Source organism: Triticum aestivum, chromosome 4B (assembly GCF_018294505.1).
Source record: "Triticum aestivum cultivar Chinese Spring chromosome 4B, IWGSC CS RefSeq v2.1, whole genome shotgun sequence".
In the NCBI taxonomy this organism is placed as follows: Eukaryota; Viridiplantae; Streptophyta; class Magnoliopsida; order Poales; family Poaceae; genus Triticum; species Triticum aestivum.
This window is the reverse complement of record NC_057804.1, coordinates 641,551,530-641,572,363: the sequence shown is the minus strand read 5'-3', so window position 1 is coordinate 641,572,363 and position 20,834 is coordinate 641,551,530. Positions and strand designations below refer to the sequence as shown.

The window sequence follows — 20,834 nt, the reverse complement described above, 5'->3', positions numbered from 1 at the left end:
CCTTGTTTTGGACTCTAATTTGCAAGATTTCAATGGAGCTAACCCGGACTGACGCTATTTTTAGCAAAATTGCATTGATGTCATTTTTGTGCAGAAATAAAAGTTCTTGGATTGACCTGAAAATTTCGGGAGAATAATTTTGGAATTAATAAAAAATACTAGCGCAAGAATTAACCAGAGGGGGTCCACCCAGAGGCCACAAGCCTTGGGGCGCCCCCCCTGGGGCGCGCCTAGAGGGCTTGTGGGGCCCCTGGACCTCCTCCGACCTCAACTCCAACCCCATATAACCTATTCGGGGAGAAAAAAATCAAGGAGAAGAGTTCATCGTGTTTTACGATATGGAGCCACCGCAACCTAATGTTCTTCCTCGGGAGGGCAGATCTGGAGTCTAATTTGGGCTCCGAAGAGAGGAAATCGTCGCCATCAGCATCACAAAACTTCCTCCATCGTCAATTCCATGATGCTCACCACCGGGAGTGACTAATTCATTCTTAGGCTTGCTGGACTGTGATGGGTTGGATGAGATTTATCATGTAATCGAGTTAGTGATCCCTAGTATGCACTATGTTCTAAGATTGATGTTGCTATGACTTTGCTATAATTAATGCTTGTCACTAGGGCCTGAATGCCATGATTTCAGATCTGAACCTATTATGTTTTCACGAATATATTTGTGTTCTTGATCCAATCTTGCAAGTTGTAGACACTTATTATGAGTTGTGATCCGCATACCCCAAGGTGACAATAATTGGGATTCTTTCCGGTAATTACCGTAGTTTGAGGAGGTCATGTATTCACTAAGTGCTAACGCTTTGTTTCGGTTCCCTATTAAAAGGAGGCCTTAATATCCCTTAGTTTCCTTATGGACCGCGCTGCCACGGGAGGGTAGGACAAAAGAAGTCATGCAAGTTCTTTTCCATAAACACGTATGACTATATATGGAATACATGCCTACATTATGTTGATGAATTGGAGCTAGTTCTGTGTCACCCTAGGTTATAACTGTTGCATGATGAATGCCATCTGACATAATTATCCATCACCGATCCAATGCCTATGAGCTTTTCACATATCTTTTCTAACTTACTTTTCCATTGCCACTATTACAATTGCTACAGAACTGCTACTGTTATTGTTACCACAGTTTCGGTTACTTCTATACTACTTTGCTACTAAAAACTTTGTTGCAGATAAAGTTTTTCAGGTGTGGTTGAATTGACAACTCAACTGCTAATACTCGTGAATATTCTTTGGCTTCCCTTGTGTCGAATCAATAAATTTGGGTTGAATACTCTACCCTCGAAAACTGTTGCGATCCCCTATACTTGTGGGTTAACACGCGGATCTGTAGATAAAAATAAAAGAGTGTGTGTGGTGTTTTTTCCCTACAAAATACTTTTAGATGCCCTATTTTTTTGCTTCAGGTTTAGGACTGTTTGGTCTCTTACATAATCCATGTTTCAACCGCAAAATTTAGTTTCTTAACTATGATATTTACTATTTCTTAGTAGTAATACATAACACGTCACTCGTAAAAAGCCTACTGGAAAGATTAATTAGTCAATATTGTCTTAAGAACATTAGTTTTAGGCTCAAAGTATAAACATTATCAAAAAAATTGAAAAGTTGTTAGCGGGTGTTCTATGTCCACCACTACTGCCATCTATTCCAATTTGTTGGGATTTCGTATGGCAGTTTGGAGCAAGTGATTGGCCTAAAATCTGATTAATATTCAGGCTTGTTGAGAACATTTTTACTAGGAGATAAGTAGATGATCATTTCACTCATAGCGAAGATAAAGTAAATTATGGTGACCGAACTAAGCACAAGCGGACTTAGTGCTTCGAGCTTTCATGTTTATGATTCACTAATTCTGATTCTTCCATTAATATTGAACTAAATTCAAAGTTTTTCTATGTCAATGTGGTTCCCTACTTGCCATGGGTTTTCTCCCTACTTCGTTCCCCGTTGATTAGCTAATTGGCACGAGAAAGAAATATTATGTATGTACATGTATTCTTATCTCCCAGAGATGTAGTGCCCAACAAATTGGTATGTTTAATATAAAATTATTTACCTTTAACAATGGATGAAACATTTTAGCTTAGTTGACATATTTGAATCATGTATATATAGCATAGCTTTCTGAAACAAACTTACAATGCTTTATGTTTTTGGGCCTAGAGTTATACCTCGGCGTTCATTTTGCATCTAGCAATAAATATCGTTGTTAGGTCAAAGGAGACTTTCTGAATGGAGCAACTATGGTCCATCAAAACGTCTATTTCCAACTGTAGTTTGTTGTTCAGCAGTGCACATATAAGTTACTTTCTAATATGGTTATCCTTTCTAGCTTTGACAATATATTAAATAACTAATAAGTTTCCACGTTGATGTTATTCATAGATTACATGCCAAAGATCTATCTATTATTTCAGAACAAATAACAATTTTGTTGGCATGTATGTGTACCTTTGTTATTTGCAACACCTCATTATTCAAACTTTGGACTTTAAATGCGGTAATCCATTTCTGAGCCCGGCCTCAGCTGCACCCACCCCGACAAAAAAAATCAAAAAAATACTAGAAAAATTCAAAAAATTCCAATTTTTTGTGTGGTAGATATTTTGATGCGTGAGGTTCACTCCAGTTTTCAAATCATTTGGACATCTGAGCACTTGGCAAAAAAAGACAAATCCAGGGTGTGTAAAAATGTTTACTGTACTTTCACTTTTCCAACCCAATTTGTATTTTTTGCTGAGAGCTGCTCATATTCCAAATGATCTAAAAATTGGAGCGAACCTCACGCATCAAACTATCTACCACACACAAAAAAAGAATATTTTGAAAAAAAATTACTATTTATTTTGATTTTTTACTGACCGGATGCAGATGAGCCTGGGCACCGAAACGCCACACTCCTTTAAATGTTATCATTTTTAGTGTTATGTTTCTTCCTTTAAGGAATAGTACGATCCCTACTTGATTATACAAACTGAATAAATAAGGTAATATTACATGGCCACACTTAACCTTGTTGCTTGCATTATTATGTCTTTTGGCGAGGAGAAAATTACCGTTTGGAGGACAGAAGAGTGATGAAACCACACATGATGCATATTCAAGAGACATTCCCTAGATGACCTTATATTGCTATTATAAATCACTGTGTACTTTTTTAGTTTACCCTGTTTGCAGCGAGCGTCAATCTTCATTGTTGCTACTGTCCATTTATTAGAACCAAATAAATATTGTGTAAGTGTATGAGGGGAAAGGCTCCTCGGGGATTATGTCGATTGGTGTGATGCTTCTTTTGCTTGGAAGGGATTGGCCTTTAATATGGATCTTTCATGGTAGTGTTGTACATGAATAGCTTGACAATATCTTATTTGCATGGATAATAAATACATGTTTTCGTAAGCTATATGTGTTCGTCTTACTCACGCATCCATACATTTTTTTGTCTTTGAGTTCAACATCGATATGCAAATTTAGGTTCCGTACATGGATGCCATTATTTTGATTTCATTCAGATTCAACATCTCTCACTAATAATGTTGTTTACAAATTTGTGTATTCCTTTCAACTTGCCACAACTTTCCAGTACGGGTGATGTTTACCGAAATTATATAGTTATTATAGTTAGAAGATTGCATTCTGCTTGTCTTCCATGTTTTTTTCCTTTTTCCTACAACAATATTTTATAAAAAGATCCCGATGACAGTGACTTATTGATAATGATGCTTTCGGTTATTTGGAAGACATACTCAAAATTGACTATATATCATCGTGATGTGTTTCCGAAAAAACTTAGATAATGAAGCAAATGGACAAGTTTTGGCAACTTTTAAGGCTGGGAAAGAAGAACTAGAGGAAGCACCTCACAGGGAGGACAACAAACAATACATCTTAAAGAAGAGATAATTGAAGCAGGCGGAAGAAATGTTGAGCTGACGACGTGTCTTCTTTGCTATCTTCATGTTGCTTGCCCCTACAGATTTGTAGTTTCAAGTGTACTTCCATCGATGCATAGTCTTTGAATTTGGGTGCTACTTTTGAATAACATCCTATAGTAAGCTCTGCTTTGAATTCAAAGCCAATGGAAGTTTTGTCTTTTCAAACATCGTGAGATAGTTTTTTCTCTCTCCCATTGCAACACACGGGCATGTCTACTAGTTATACTAACATACATATATTTGGTTGTCTATAGAAGTCTAAACCTTTTTACAGAAATTTATACTAGATGTTTTTAATTGCAATGTACAAAGAACAAAAAATCTATCGATTTCTCCAATTTCAGTTTGAGATTTTTTTTAAATGAAAACACAAGTTAGATTTATATATCATGTGGATAACTAATATGACCCAATTTCCACAAATGCCTAAAATTTAGATTTAATTTCAATGAAAATCAGCAATTGGTTGTATACAAGTATGAAATATTCAACCTAAAATTGAAATGCAAACACACGTTTTTCCATTGCAATTTGGTTTTTGTTCAGTAAATATAGTCCTGAGGTGAGTCCTCACAATGACCACATAACAAAGAATCGTAATACTACAAATAAGCTTACTGCATATCCTAATAATGGTGATAACATGTAGCTAGTTGACTGACATGCTCATTTGTGCACCTATATTTTCATTTACTATCATACATGTCATTTCATATGTACACATCACATTTTGAGATACATAACACGTTTTAAAAGTGGAGCTCCCTTTTGGTGTATAAAATTAAAAAAACATTTGATTCGTTATTATGGTAGGACATATATCTGTTGGTTATATGAATCTGCAAGTCCTCATGATTCTAAATACATTTGCTTAGATCCTGCTTATGTGTAATCCTTGCTTGACCACTCGTTGACATGTCATGGTCAGCCGTCAACCTAAAATGATTTGAGGTCAGCCTAGAAGGCTCAAGTCTTATGCATATATTGGCATACAACTATACTTGGACTCGCTAGCACCAAGTTATGTTTATAAGCGCAATACCCTATGTAATTATGGTTAGAGTTGAATCATAAATTACTTAGGGCTTCTTTGATTCAAAGAAATTTTGTAGGATTCTATTCCTTCGGAATTTTTCATACGTATACCTTTTGTCTAGGTATACAAGGCTCATTTGGTTTGTCATGGCATGTTTGGTCTCTATGGATATAAATCATATGAATTTTTCCTCTGACCTATTTTGCATGCAATCCTATAGAAAAATTTCACTGAGTTCAACCACATGAAAATTTTTGTTCTTTCAATAAAAACCATGGCATAGACCTATTCCTCTAAAAAAATCCTGCATTTCCCCCATGGCACAACTATTGTGTACATCATGTAGATCACTTAAACAAAGTAAAATTTTCATAAAGTTGAACTCAATAAAATGTTCCTATAGAATTTGCACACAAAGTAGGACCAGACACAAACCATACGGCTTCTAGTCATGTAAATCGAACATTGTACGTAGAAAAAATGCTACAAAAATACTGCAAAATTCTTGAACCCTTCACCACTTACCATTAAATGGACATTCCATTTGCATAACGTACACACATACTCATGACACCAACCATGAAGAACCCAATCAAACCAAAATATTTACACCAAGGAACCAAATACATGACCACCACACCACCATTATTATCATTGTGCTAGTGTAACATACAAGTAGTACTACTAGTATACATGGAAAAAAATATAATACCGATTTGACTGACTAATCAAACCTAAAACCCCAACAGAACATCAAGCCCACCAACCGGCTAAACGAACTAAAGATCTCACTGGCGAGGAATATCGGCTTGCGTCACCGACTAGTGGGACCCCCACAGGCCCCATCCCCTCCAGTTGAACACGCCGGCGACCGCGCCCCACACCCGGCGCCTGCGCTCCTCCGGGACGTCGTCGCGGGCGCAAGACGCGGTGGTGGCTTCCTCCTCTTCCACCGTCTTCTTCACTTCCTCCTCCCTGCCCTCAACCACCTCCGCCAGCACAGGAGCCGCGGCGTCCGAGGTCTCCCCCTGCTCAGGCAGCGGAGGGTCAACGGCCGCCGACGCCTTGGCCTTGCCCCTGGAGGAGGCCGCTCGCTTCTTGCGGCGGCGGCCACCCTTCCCCTCCTCCTGCCGGGCCAGGTGCTCGTCGAAGGCCTCAATGGCCCGGTGAATCGCCTCGCGGTCGCGCTCCGGGGACCCGTCCCAGCGCGACCAGTACGCCGTGTAGCACCCGAAGCACCCGCACCCGAGCTCCGGACGGTGGGGCTTCTTCCCGCAGCCCTCCCCAGCCGCGGAGAGCTCCTCCCTCGCCGGCGTGGGCGGCGCCGAGGAGCGCAGCGAGGCGAGGACAAGGTACGCGAGCACCTCCTTCCCCTCGGGCCCCAGCGGCGCCGCCATGGCGAGCACGACCGCGGGGAGCAGCCGGAGGAGCACCCCCTTCGCCGTCTCGCCGCCGGCCACCGGTGGCGACGGCGACGGGTGGACCTTGCCCTTGCCCATTTCTTGGAGATTGTCTCCCGAAAGCCTCTCGATGTTTTTTTTTCTGGTGGGATTGCTTCGATGTTAAGCGACTTCTGGGTTCAGGTGGGGTCGACTGTTTTATGCGCGGGTTAGAGGGTCGGTAGTGGGTTAGGTGCGGCGTGATCTTTCGTGACCGTGATGGCGTGGGGACGGTCTGGCCGGCGGATGGATCATCTGATAAAGCCACCAATCGGCCGAAGCTCTGTTGGCTAGGGCTCATATGATTTTGACGCTTATATTTTCTTACAACGTGTTTTGTTCATTGGAGTTAAGGTACTAGATTTTCTAGAATTATGTATATATTGTTTTTTTTAAGATTCTTAGCATTAGGTGAGATCTAATAGAAAAATCGAAAGGGTTAAAGTGGACAAACCATCTTGGACCTTGATAAATGCCACGCGTGTGGCACGAAGCAATTTCGCCCAAACGTTTTTTGATGGTAAATTTAGTTATCCGAGGATGACAGCTTTAGTTGTGAAGTATGTTAATTTTTTATTTGGATGGCAAGTTTCAGGCTTTTTGACATTTTTTTGGATGATAATTTTAGTTATAAAAATTTCAGGGCAGTGTTACTAACTACCACACGTGTGACACTTATCATTTGGGTAATCATTTATTCTTGCTGATATTTAAAAGAGAGAGAGAGAGAGTGTGTGTTTCTATCGAGTGGGTTCCATGAGTCAATGACCGTGCATAGAGGGGCAAAATGAACCACCCCTTCATACACACATGGTCAAAGGGCAAAACACCGGATACACATCAACAAAAGGACACGAGACTAATTCAAAAAAAAAAAGGACACGAGTGCCAGAAAACATGTAAATGAGATTTTACAAAACCGTTTATGCTAAAAACATTATCCATGACATATTTTTGTGTGGAAAAGGCAGAAAACTCTAAATTAGAATATGTCCACTTCCAAAAAAATCCGAAAGAAGGAAAAGAAATATTGAAGTCTTTGGGGAGCCCCACGTCTTCTACCCCTAAAGGTGACCACACTGGATTCTTCCTTCACTTGGATGGACCAACACCATAAACACAAGAGAAAATACATTCTACCATGCACGGTATATACCATGCATGTATCAGCCAGGTTATCTTTGAGATTCGGATCCATGCATGTATCTGGTCTTTGTGTTGCTTAGTTCACCTCAATTTATGCATGCATCTGGTCTTTGGGTTGCTTAGTTAACCTCAATTTATGACCCCTTGTTCTATTAATTATGTCATATCAATCAGTCATTATTTCTCCTGACAACTTTCCTGTAGTTATTACCTGGAAAATTTCTCCTCTCACTCACAAAGTAGAGACGAGTAGTAATACACTCACTCAGGGTTTTTTATATGATTCTAAAATTTAAATTTATTTTATCTTTTGAACAGTAAGTTTGATTTATGATACATTTGCAAATTTATGTTCCTTGTGAAGAGAACATTGAAATAAGATCAGTCTTGAATATATTTTCACAAGTTGCAAAAGGGGGAGGCATCCAAACGGAAGAACACTATTTAAGAAAGGCTGACACACACAAACTGACCATGTGACAGAAAGGTCGAGAAAAGTAAGACGTACAACAGGTTAGTATATTGTGATTTCTTTAGGACCCTGAATAAGCGGCTGATCAATGCACGGTATATACCGTCCATGGTAGAAAATGCACTCCCATAATCAAAAGGATTGTCGGGGCTGAGAGCCAGGGGCGAACCTATGTACAAGGTTGTGGGGGCGAATGCCCCCACTCAATTTTTCGGCCCACGTATACCAGGCCTAGGATATATATCGTTTGCCCCTGCTCAGCCCAGGCTATTTGCCCCCACCTTTTCTAAGCGGGAACAGAATGAAACGATCATAATAAAGGCGCTTACTATCTACTCTTGATTCAACACACTTCCACTATAGTGTTTGAGTAGATCCTGCTACCTCCTCTCCAACCATAATAGACTAGTATTATTATTTTATCATTGAATCGTTTATTTCTCTTGAAATGAAAGTTGAAAGTTGAAAGTTTCTAGCGATTTTTCTGTCGACGCCTGCAACTCTAAGCAACGTGTAGGCCGCCCCTCCGACGGATCAGCCTTGATCTGCAGCATGCGCCCCGGCTGGCCGGCCGGGTCGCCGTCCCTAAGGAGAAAAAAATACGTGCGCTACTCATCAATCTTTCAATCAAGGTAAGCCCTAGGTTCAGTTCTCATTTTTATCTTCTAATTTCGTATTTTCAATCTATTCTGATTCCGTGTTTAAAAGGTACAAGGTAATTAGGTTGATTTAATCTTGCTTTACGTAATCATTTCATATGAATAAGTTTGAGCACATGGGAGTAGAATAAATCTCTGGACTACGTAATATTCTGCCTTTATGTACTTCAATTTATTTAGAAAGCTAATGGACAATTTTTTCTTTGCAAAATCCACAACTGGTAGTATGCTTGAAATAGTCGATCTATCTGAGTAAGCTTACTTGGGATCCATCTAAAAGAAGGATACTTACAAATTTTAATATCAATCATCTAAATGGAAGGTAATGTGCTCAAGCTTATGTTTTTATCAATCAACGTTTACATTCTCTCTTTACATTTAAACACTTCTATTTTTCATGTAGCTTGAAGGCTAGAATTCACGGACATACCAACAAAAAGGAACGGCATATTCATATTTCTCAAGTTACTGTGCCTAAAGTGGTTAGTTTACTTTTATTTTGGCAATGATTTTTTTTCATAATTACATGTGATCATATTACTTTTTCTTTTCTTTTCTTTCACACTATATCTATATGTATGCTTTGTGTGGTCAGTTTCTTAAATTATCTAGCCATTAGTTCGTATACATGTTTATGAAGAAAAAAAGTTCTATACCTCTTTGCCCCCTCTCGGTGTTTCATCCTGGCTCCGCCCCTGCTGAGAGCGTACACCTGCCATTTTCTATACTTGATCAGGCCAATCCTGTACACACCCCGCTGAATCCATGGGTAAGGCTGGAGCACGCATGATCATAATGGAGATAGAGCTCTGGACAAAACCTCCACAAAGCAATGTCTGCATCCGTCATGTCCACGACCCCAGAGACACAAACCTTGCTAGATTGTGGGATCCTAGAGCACGCCAAGTCGCCTCCGAAGCCACGACGATGAGCCTAGAGACACAAACTTTGCTAGGTAGCCGATCCGGAAACACGCTAAGACAATGGCTCTGCCAAGATGATGATTCCTAGAGGCACAAACATTGTCAGCTCACCAGATCCGTGAGCACATCAAGCCTCCAGTTCCTTAGCCGCCAAGATGGCATCATCGGGAGACGGAACAAACTCTGGCACTACTATTTTGACAACACACCACGTACGCCAACCCGACGACACTACTGAACACATACTCGTCGCCCAATCTTTACTGAATTATATATATGTGAACCAAATTAGATCATAACTAAAAATCCTGGTAGGCCATGGCACCAAGTTTCATTGGGTCCTTGTGTTACAAATGTTAAGGCAGTTCAAGTGCACTATATCATACTCAGTCTAGTGACATCAAATAGATGTTTAAATATAGTTGTCCTAGTGCACAGTATATCTTAGTTTGCATCTCAAACAACTTTAAGCCTCTTCCAATGCATAGGTGCTTAGATGGGGTGCTAGGTGAATTAAAAAGTTAGCAACTAAAGTCGTCAATGCATACGTGCTTAGTTTGTTGTTGCTAAGACTAGCCACAGTGGGAGTAACTTCAGTAGTAACATCGAGTCCAACTCAGCAAATTTGCTTATGTGGCAATGAGTTAATGAGGAGAGAGGTAGTTTGAGTAACTTAGCTAGTTACTATAACATCACATGTCCCAATGCAACATGAGTCTATAACCTAATAAATAAAGTTTTGCATGTCACCACACTTATGTTACTACCCACAATGAAGGTAGTAACATAGTCTAGGGATATGTGTATGTTACTCTCCCCTGTGGCTAGTCTAAGCTTCCTTCATTTAAGTGGTTTGTATAGGTCCGCGCGCTTGGTATTGGTTCTTTCCGGGGTCAACAAACTCCCCTCTCTCCTCTTAACTACCTTGCCACATCAGATATTTTTGCCTATGTGGCATGCTTTCTTGCACATGTACACCATGTAGCACTGGGAAGGGCCTCAGGCCTCTTCCAATGAAGGGATGTTTAGGTAAGGTGTTAAGTGTGTTAAAATCTTAGCAACTAATGTTCATTGTGCATGGGTGCTTAGGGTTTTGTAGCTAAGCTTGCTTTATTTAGACTAGTCATAGTGGAGAGTAATTTACACTAGTGTCATGCATATGACACTAGTCTATGCTATTATCTTTATAGTGGGGAGTAACATCAAGGTAGTGTCATAGGTGGTTGTATTTATTAGCTTGAAGACTCATTTTGTCTTGGGAAGTGTTATGTGATGGTAACATATTATGTTACTCAAAACACCTCTCTTCTTATTAACTATATGTGACATAAGCAAACTTAGGTTGGTTGTAGTGGGGAGTATCATGTATATGATACTAGTGTATGATACTACCTCCCTAGTATCATGTATTAGTATCATATTGTACTTTATTTTTTGTCATGCATGACACATAGTAGCATAGCATTTATTATGATATGGTATCATGATATGATAATTAATCCTCTCTTTCTTCATTTAATTACATGTCATCTCATCAAAATTGCCTACTCCCATTTACGACCAACCTTATCTTGATCGAGTTACGCTATGTTACTAGCTAAGTTTTACTCCCACCACGACCAGCCTTAAATGTTTAGCAATTATATCACTTCATGCATTGGTTGGTAGGTATTTTGCATAGATCCATGTGCTTAGTACTATTTCCTTCTGGGGTCCCCGTAATGCTCTCTTCTTTCTTTAATTGCTTTGCCACATCATTTTTTGCCTATGTAGCATCCTTAACATCTGCACACAGTGGAGCACTGGGAGGGCCATCATGAAAACATTGTGTCCTCATGGCACGATCGCATCTTTGTGCTACAAATGTTGTGTACTTTGAGGTACAGCCTATGCTGACCAACACATGCATATATGATTATTGAACTTCTTTTCTACAACTTCCATATAGTAAACTTCTTTTCAATCAAATGAACCAAAATAAACACAGAATTGTGGGCAGACTGGCCCGAGACGGGTGGCACCCTAGCTAGAACGAAGCGTGGCAACTTAGAGCATGGTTAATAATATCGTCAGCTACTGAATATATATGATCTTGCCACATCATTTATAGCCATGCTTATAACTGGTAAGTTTTTTTAAAGGGAACAGCAGGAGCTCTGCTTTTGCATTATAGTGGGAGAAGGAAACAGACAGTACGAGTACAAGATCCAAACATAACAGGATCTCGGATAAGAAAGAGCAACTCGAAACATTCAAAAACTACTTGAAAAACCCTTTACTTTACCTTATGCTATCACCACCTCTACATGACCACTCGCTTCAGAGAATAACTTTACATCATTTTTTATCAAATCAGCCAACATTAACACAGTCATCTCTTGCTGTTAACAAACCCTCCTGTTGCGTTCCTTCCATAAGAGACAGGCGATGTAGGCCGCCAAAGTGATAACCTCATTCACTTTGATCTCATTCCTCAGCCGGAGCAGAGCCTCCTTCACCAATCTGTAATTGACTTTGTTGAAGACAAACCGACAAGTACAATAGTTGCATATAAATATGTACTATTACCTCCGTCTAGGAGTCATTCGTGTAGTTCTAGGTCATCGATTTGAGCAATTAAATATGTGTTATATGTCATGAAAAGTATATCACTAGATTTCTACATGAATGTAGTTTCTAAATATACATTTTTTGTCACATATAATACATATTTAGATAGTTAAATTGTCGATCTAGAACGACGCGAATGACTTATTCACCGAGACGGAGGTAGTACTTTTTTGATACATGGTCCATCTCTCTCACACACAATATGCTTAGGAGCATGTGCTGCAGCCGGCTGTTTCAGTAGCCCGTTTTCTTTCTCTCTTCTACAACTCATCCAAAATATAATATTCAAAGCCTTACAGCCCATCTGAATCATCCTACAGTATTGTACCCCTCCTCGGTACTTGAACACATGCCTAGGAATACTATCTCTGTCCGGGTTTATTGGTCCCCATTGTATTTTGTGCCAAATTTTGACCATAGATTAAACTAACAAAATGTTCACACATGTCACCAAACATTATATTTTTGAAAACTATGTTCAAATACGAATCCAATGAGATAATTTTTCTTAACATGCATTAACATTTTGTTAGTTAAATCTTTAGTCAAAATTTGGCACAAACTACGAAGGGGACCTATAAATCAGGACGGAGGTAGTACATGCGAGTACTTGCTGTTATTCATCGGAACGGGGCGAGTAGAACGGTCAATTTCATTTCATGCATTTTACAGCTTTGGCCTCATCGGATTCGACGACCACTTTTAATTACCTCTTCCAATTCCCAAGACGTCACATTTTAATCACTTGCTGATTAGTTCCGCGGACCCATGCTTGCGTGATTTCCTCCTCCTTGGTACTTAGGCTGGTCATAGTGGGAAGTAACTTAGACTAGTAACATGCATATTACTAGTCTATATTACTACCTTTATAGTGCATAGTATCATATAGTAGTATCATAGATGGTCTCATTTATTGCCATGCATGATACATAGTAGCATCACATTTATTATGTTACGGTTTCTATAACCATCTCTCTCTTCTTTAATTACCTGCCACATAAGCACGTTGGCGAGTCCCAAGTACATGTTACTATTTATGTTACCCCACTATGGCCAGCCTTAAACAAGCCACAGCAGAGGCCACCGGGCACCGGCATTTCCCTGCCTCGCCCCTTGGACTCCACCTGAACCAGTATGGCCGCCATCAACTCAAGCTCGCCGTGGACAGATCCTGCAACCGTGTGTTGTTCGCCGACGCCGGCTCCGACTTTGTCGACGTACTCCTCTCCTTCCTCACTCTGCCGCTCTCCGCCCTCCAGTGCTGCGCCTCAGGAGCGCCATCGCCGGGTTGCCTCTCCAACCTCTGCGACAGCGTCGAGCGTAACAGTAGGAAGCTGAAGGTTGAGGCCTGCCATGGCATGCTTCTCACGCCTGCTCACACCGATGAGTTCCGGTATGTATATGTACCCTATGCCCTCTCGGCCATCCGTTTTTTGCAGTGAGAAGGACTAATTAATTCTGTTTTTCCTGATCTATTGCCAGGTGGTGCAAGTCCACTCACATCCCTCCCGGAGGGGCCAGGCTCGGCTCGTCATCTCACAGTTCCTGCAAGTGTTGGCTAATCATGGCTAGAGTTTTGCATGTCTTCGAGCAAGTGGGCAGGATAGGCACGAGTACAGACTTTGTAGATGACAAACAACGGTTTGTGATCAGTGATGACATGAGAATCAAGCCAGCATCCACCAGCAGCATGCAGTCCCTGCCGCAGGCGTTTGGTTCTGATGGGACCGTCCATAACTTTGAGGTGGTCGAACAGTTGGTTGGGTGGGAGCAGGTAATAATTTTTTTTTAGTATGTAGTATATGTGACGTCGCATCAATATGAGATTGTTAGTACTCCCTCCGTTTAGGTGTGTAAGTCATCTTACGAAAACCAAATAATCCCAAAACACTTAGGCGCGGTGCATTAAATTCTACCTCGTTTCTTGTTTCTTTACATATCAACCAATAAGAGATGTGGAGTGTGCATGCTTTTAATGACTTGAGACTACCAAACACGGCATGCAGTGGTTAGTTCATTGCATGCAATGCTATTAATTAGCAAATGAACATTAAGTTCTCTTGTTTTCTCCTCCTCCTTGGTCACGGTGCACAACCTAAGAAGACTTACTCACCTAGACGGAGGGAGTAGAGAAAACCGGAATCATTTTTCAGTACTAATGTCTAGTTCTGGACTCGTTTGTGATTCAGGTTTTGTCCATGCTGAAGGCCTCTCCTTCATCAAATACAGTACTCACTGATGCATTTCTTGCAAATGGAACCGATGATATGGCTGCCCGTGCTACCGTGAAAGTGAAGCCGAGTATCAATCACAAAATTCTACCGTCCGATCAGGATGCTGCAGGTCTCTTTTCACAAGAAAGTAAGATCAAGGTCTTCTTCGACACCCGTGAGAAGAAGGTCATGTATGCGGAATGCAACCATGAGTTCATCGACCTGCTCCTTGGATTCTTGACTTACCCTATCAGCTGTGTGATCAAAACCACGGGGCCTGGCGCTTGCCATCTTGGAAGGTGGTCCGACAATCTCTATGGAAGCGTCACCGATCTCCTCAATGCTAAGTGCTTCACGAGATGCCTCGCCCCTATGATGTTACTGGATCCAAGCGCTATGCCGTTTATCGCTTTGAGCAACATGACGTGCCATGCGGCCCTTAACTGCGGCTGCCCCAAGGATGATATATTACCGTACTGCTTCCGTCGTGAGCTTGTTGAGAGCGGGAGGTATGTAGTGGATGATGATCTACTTGTACATCAGGGCTCTGCCATGTCTGTGATGAAGCATTGGTGTGGGAGAAACAAGGTTATGGTACTGGAAATGGACATTACCATCGGGAAGCCGGAGGTAATCAAGATTAAACTATTGCAGAACGTACGGACGTACCTACCAACTGGGTAATTCGGTTTGCTGGCATTTTTGTAATTGATCTTTGTTATATATGTTGCAGGCCCTTGCGCTGCTGAGAGCGATGCTTACCTCGAAGGCGGTGCTCACCGCACAAAGTTCCTTTGTAGCTCGTCCTACATAGAACCTCTTATCTTCAGCCCTTCAACATTGCTTTGAGATCCGTACTCTTCAACTAACTTGCAACAAGCAGATTTCTCTTTTTTGTTTCTCTTAAATGAAAGAACATATGGACTTCAAACTTTTCAGATCAAACAAACTTTACAACTTCAATGTGTGAAAAAACTTTCAGATTTTTTGGACCAACATAAATATACAAAATGTGAATTTTTTGATTAAAAAAATAAATTTTAGCATTTTAAATGCATGAAAAAATCTGAAAGTTTTTTCCCACGTAGTAATTAGAATGTTTTGTTGTCCTGGAAAGTGTGAAGTTTATACGTTGTTTCGTTTGAGAGAAACAAAAATGACAAATGTGCCTGCACGGATCTTGATGCCAAAATGGATGGCTAAGATAAGGAGTACCGTGTAGCTCCAGCTACACAAAACCACACTCGTGCTCACCGACGTATTCATCGACAGGCTGGAGGAACATTTCTCCCAGAAGAAGATACAGATATTCGCTAAGACCGCCAAGGGTAAGACCATAACCGTGGAGGTTGCGAGAGCCGACACCATTGCCACTGTCAAGAGCAGGATCAAGGATAAGGTATCCATTCCAGCAGGATGTCGTCATGAGTTGGTCTACGGTAGCAGATATCTGAAAGAGTCGTGCACCGTTGCCGAATGCAACCTCGTCAGAGAATGTACCGTCACCTGCGAATTCTACAAGAAGTGATAGATTATATAGCCGGTCGCGACGAAGTCTGCTGGTTGTGCAATCGTTTTGTTGTTTTGGTTCTTTTTGGGGTTGGAAGAGGCATACTTCTCCTTGAAACTGGTGTTTTTAGGGGCTGGAAAACTGGTTGTTTTTAGTGCGTGGTCATGCGTTCATTTTGTTGCTGTTCAGTAGAGGAGTGCATTTCTGGTGAGTGCATTTCTGGTGAGTGCCCTCCTGTAATGGCCTTCGTCGGCCAGTGCGCTTGCAAAGGTCACAGCTAGCTGTGAGGGAAAGTCCAACACACTCATGCAAACGGACGCTGATTTTGTTTGCTATTTGTCCGTTTGGTTCGGCCGTAGGGAAGGCGGCCATCCTTGTCCGCGCCAATCTAAGCATTGCGCCCAACCAGCTGATCCATTTCATTCGTCTCACCGGCTTTTTTCAATAAATATATTTTCATCATCAAACATAGCTAGTAGATTGCAGTATGAAGCTAGAATTCATGCTGGCATACAAATTAATCGCATCTCGGACATAGTTCATGCATCTCGAAACCATGTAAATAGAAATCATTTTCATGTCACCATTTTTTTCCGCAACATGGCAATTTACTTTAAGGGCCTTTGTAAATTATACTTTACCTTACGGATGACGACAAATGTACCTTACATTTGCCATGTGACCTTGGCAAATTTACTTTATGGACCATGCAATTTATTTTGCAACATGGCAAACTTAATCATCTTAACCATGGAAAGTTTACTTCTTGAACCATTGCAATTATTGTATTTTTGAATCACCCCAATTTTATTGAACAATGAATGGGAAATTATATATTTAGACATATCAAATTTATTTTTGGTACCATGGCAAATTCATTTTTTGCACCATGGTCAATTTGTTTTGGAACATAGCACATTTGTTGAAGCAAACCATTCTAAAGTTTTTCCATCTACACCATGTCAATTTGATTTTTGAACATCCCTTGGCAAATTTTGTTTTCATGAGACTGTTTTATGTTTTTTGTTTTCATGAACCTATTTTTTATTAAAATTTCCCTTGAATTTATGCATTATGGTAGAAGAAAACTTCTAATATTGCCATCTATAAAAAAATATTTTTATTAATTTTTTAAGCAAAAACATGCCATTTGACAATAAATTTTTCCAAAACTTTCCATGTCTTATAAATTAAAAATGAGAATTTTGGCATCTAAAAAAACTTTTTTGCCATGTTCCCATTATGAAAATGGTAAATTTTGCTATGTGACATGTTCAAAAATTCATAAAATTTTACCAATTCCATATATCATCCCGTTGTGTTAGTTGTTTATATGTTTTGGCACTTGATGAATTTTGGCCAGTTTCATGTAATATAGCATGAAAATTTTTATAATTCACGCTTCCTTGTATTTTTTTCTATATCACATTTTTTCATTTGTTTTCTACAAAAGTAGTCAGCTCGGCCTAGTCCGCTCTCCTGCATGCTGGTGGGCCAACTAGCGGACACACTTGAATTCCACTGCGACAGAAAAAGGATAACGTTTTGGGGCCAAATCCTAGGAAAATCCTATTTGCCGCTTGCTGCGTCAAACTGCCGGACCTTCGAACAGGCGAGCGACCGAGCAGCGACGCAATGGGCCAGCCTGTTTAACCGTTTCAACGCCCTGGGAACCTTCTAGACGTTCCCAGCTGGTTTTTTCTGGTTTTGCGAAACTTCTAGAAGGTTCCTTGAATCGTTTTTTTCTTTATTCTGTATTTACTTTTCTCTTTTTTCTATTCTTTTCTCTTATTTTCCTTTTTCTTTTTTTTCATTTGTTTCTTTTATTTTTTTTATTAAATTAAAAATTGTGCACAATTCAAAACAAAAATCATGGTTTCATAGTTTGTGCATAATTCAAAAAAAATTCATGATTTTAAAATTTGTTCAGAATTCCAAAAATGTTCCTAATTTTATAATTTTTTTCACGAATTTGAAATTTGTTGATGTTTCAAATATTGTTCACAATTTGAAAAATGTTCACGCTTTTATAATTTTACTCACGAATTTGAAATTTATCCATGTCTCAAAATATGTTCACAGTTCGAAAAATATTCACAATTTTACAATTTGTTCATGAATTTGAAATTTGTTCATGTTTCAAAATTTGTTCACAATTCAATAAATGTTCGTGGTTTCAAAATTTGTTCACAATTTGAAAAATGTGCGGTTTCAAAATTTATTCACATTTCAAAAAATGTTCACGGTTTCACAATTTTTTTTACCTTTACAAATTTTGTTCTAGAATTACAAAAATGTTCACAATCAAAACATTGTTTATGATTTTCAAAAATGTGGCAGTTTTTGAAAAAATTGTTCACGGTATTCAAAAGTAGTTGCGTTTTACAAAACATTCACGATTTTCTTTTTTCTTTTCTTTTCTCTTATTTTCCTTTTTCTGTTTTTCCATTTGTTTCTTTTTCATTTTTTGTTAATTTAAAATTTGTGCACAATTCAAAACAAAATCAGGGTTTCAAAGTTTGTGCATAATTCAAAAAAGAAATCACGGTTTCAAAATTTGTTCAGAATTCGAAAAATATTCACAATTTTTTAATTTTTCTCACGAATTTGAAATTTGTTAATGTTTCAAAATTTGTTCACTATTCGAAAAATGTTCGCAATTTCAAAATTTGTTCACAGATTCACAAAGTTCACGGTTTTATAATTTTATTCACGAATTTGAAATTATTCTTGTCTTAAAATATGTTCACAGTTAAGAAAATATTCACAATTTTACAATTCTTTCATGAATTTGAAATTTGTTCATGTTTCAAAATTTATTCACAATTTAATAAATGTTCGTGGTTTCAAAATTTGTTCACAATTCAAAAAATGTGCGGTTTCAAAATTTATTCACATTTCAAAAAATGTTCACGTTTTCATAAATTTTCTCACCTTTACTAATTTTGTTCTGGAATTAAAAAAAAGTTCCCATATCAAAACATTGTTTATGATTTTAGAAAATGTGGCAGTTTTTGAAAAAAATTACTCATGGTATTTAAATCTAGTTGTGTTTTACAAAACATTCAGGTTTTTTTTTTGAAAATGCATTTGAAATTTCGAAAAAAAAAACGGATTTGCGCTCGGTAGTTTGTTCTTAAAGGTTTGTGTTGTATACTGAGCATTAAAGCCTTCTAGCTCCACTGATAGTAGCGCATTGACGCTAGGATGAGATTCTCGATTCGATCCGTGCTCGGCGATTTTATTTTTGTGCTACAGTAGACCCCCTGTGCGTGCGAGCGACAACCTACCATAGAGAGCAGCAAGTAGGAGCTCCCCCAAATCTTATTCCGTGCTTAAGGTGCCGAAATAAGCCATCTCGACCACGTGCTGTTTCACCCGTTGTCAAGTGGGTCGGCCCAATAAAAGCGCTCATTTGATCGGGGTTGCACCTAGGGATATAAACTTTCCTCATAAGAAAACTAGGGATATAAACAGATAGGATCGGACCGATAACGACTTTCTCATATCATTTACCATATTTTTACATCGGATTCAGAGCGGAACGGATAATCGAATGTGGATTTAAATGCGGATTTTATCAGACCACGTATTCAGACCGGAAACGAACAAAATAAATCGGACCATACATGTTTGTGCAGGTATTCAATGACTTGTGGATCGTCTTCTACTGGATTAATACCTTGGTTCTCAAAACCGAGGGAAATACTTACGCTACTTTACTGCATCACCATTTCTTCTTTAAGGAAAAACCCAACGCAAGCTCAAGAGGTAGCATGATCTAATTGGGCGTTTGGGCTTGTCGAATGGGCTAAATTAATCGGATAATCATATTTAATAATCTCAGATAATCCACAAAAATACTAGATAATCTACAACGGATGTATAGACTAGACAATCCACAACTGATGTATATTAACAATACCATATCCGTCGGATGTCCAATGGACCAAAATCTGTATCAGCATCCATATCTGGTGGATTTGTGGAAGTACATACCATATCCTCAAAGTGGATGCGGATGCAGATTCGAAGCAGATATTATCCGTACCATTTACATCCCTAGTCGCACCCCTGGCATGTCGTAATTCTCACCCCTCTTCTGTGAAACTTCCAGAAGCTTCTTGGCCTAGTTTTGGAAGCTTCCAGTCCAGGTTTTTCTCTTTTCCCGCTAGATTTTTTTCTCATCGATTTTTTGTTTGTTTTGCGTCCGGTTTTCTATTTGTTTTTTCTGTTTCTTTCTTCCTATTTATTTTTTCATTTTTGATCTCTTCTCTATTTTTTTTGTTTTAAAATTGCATTAACTTTTTCTCTTCAAAACGTGATTTTCTTAAAAATTGCAAACAATATGTTTCTAATTGTGAACTTTTTAAAATTCATGAATTTTTTCCAAATTCGTGAACATTTTTTAAAAATCACAAAATGAAAGTGCGTTATATAGATTAGAGGGGGGTGAAAAGGCGATTTTTACAAATTCGTCACTGAGGAATTTCTAGGTGACGAAATTTCACTACTAGGGAAAAGCTTATAGGCAGACGCTTACTAGTAGCGCGGGTTTATAACCCTCGCTACTGGTACTTACTAGTAGCGCGTGTTTTTACCCCTCGCTACTGCTAAGTTGATAGTAGTAGCGCGGGTTTTTAACCCTCGCTACTACTAAGCGGTCTCTACCGTGCCCTCTCGGGATATGCCATAGTAGTAGCGAGTGGTATAAACCCGCGCTTCTAGTAAGTTGATAGTAGTAGCGCGGGTTTATACCCCTCGCTACTACTAAGTACGAGGTAGATGAAGTCCCCATATCCTTGGCTGAATCCCTCCTCTCTCCCTCACTTCATAGGCTCTCCGGTGGTGAGGTGCTCCTGCCCAAGCA

At 39.4% G+C, this 20,834-nt stretch overlaps 2 protein-coding genes across 2 annotated transcripts; one reads left to right on the top strand and one right to left on the bottom strand.

Moving 5' to 3' along the window:
* Window positions 1-5,484: 5,484 nt before the first annotated feature.
* On the bottom strand, window positions 5,485-6,571 carry LOC123089535 (uncharacterized). Its single transcript, XM_044511190.1, has one exon. It carries the CDS (start codon window positions 6,489-6,491, stop codon window positions 5,814-5,816), a length of 678 nt encoding a protein of 225 aa, XP_044367125.1. The 5' UTR covers window positions 6,492-6,571; the 3' UTR covers window positions 5,485-5,813.
* A 3,806-nt stretch (window positions 6,572-10,377) lies between these two features.
* Window positions 10,378-15,982, top strand: LOC123090322 (uncharacterized). The gene is made up of 5 exons (XM_044511675.1): window positions 10,378-13,634; window positions 13,724-14,015; window positions 14,431-15,084; window positions 15,188-15,226; window positions 15,683-15,982. The coding sequence occupies exons 1-5, from the start codon at window positions 13,291-13,293 to the stop codon at window positions 15,980-15,982; spliced, it is 1,629 nt and encodes a 542-aa protein (XP_044367610.1). The 5' UTR covers window positions 10,378-13,290.
* The last annotated feature ends 4,852 nt before the right edge of the window (window positions 15,983-20,834 follow it).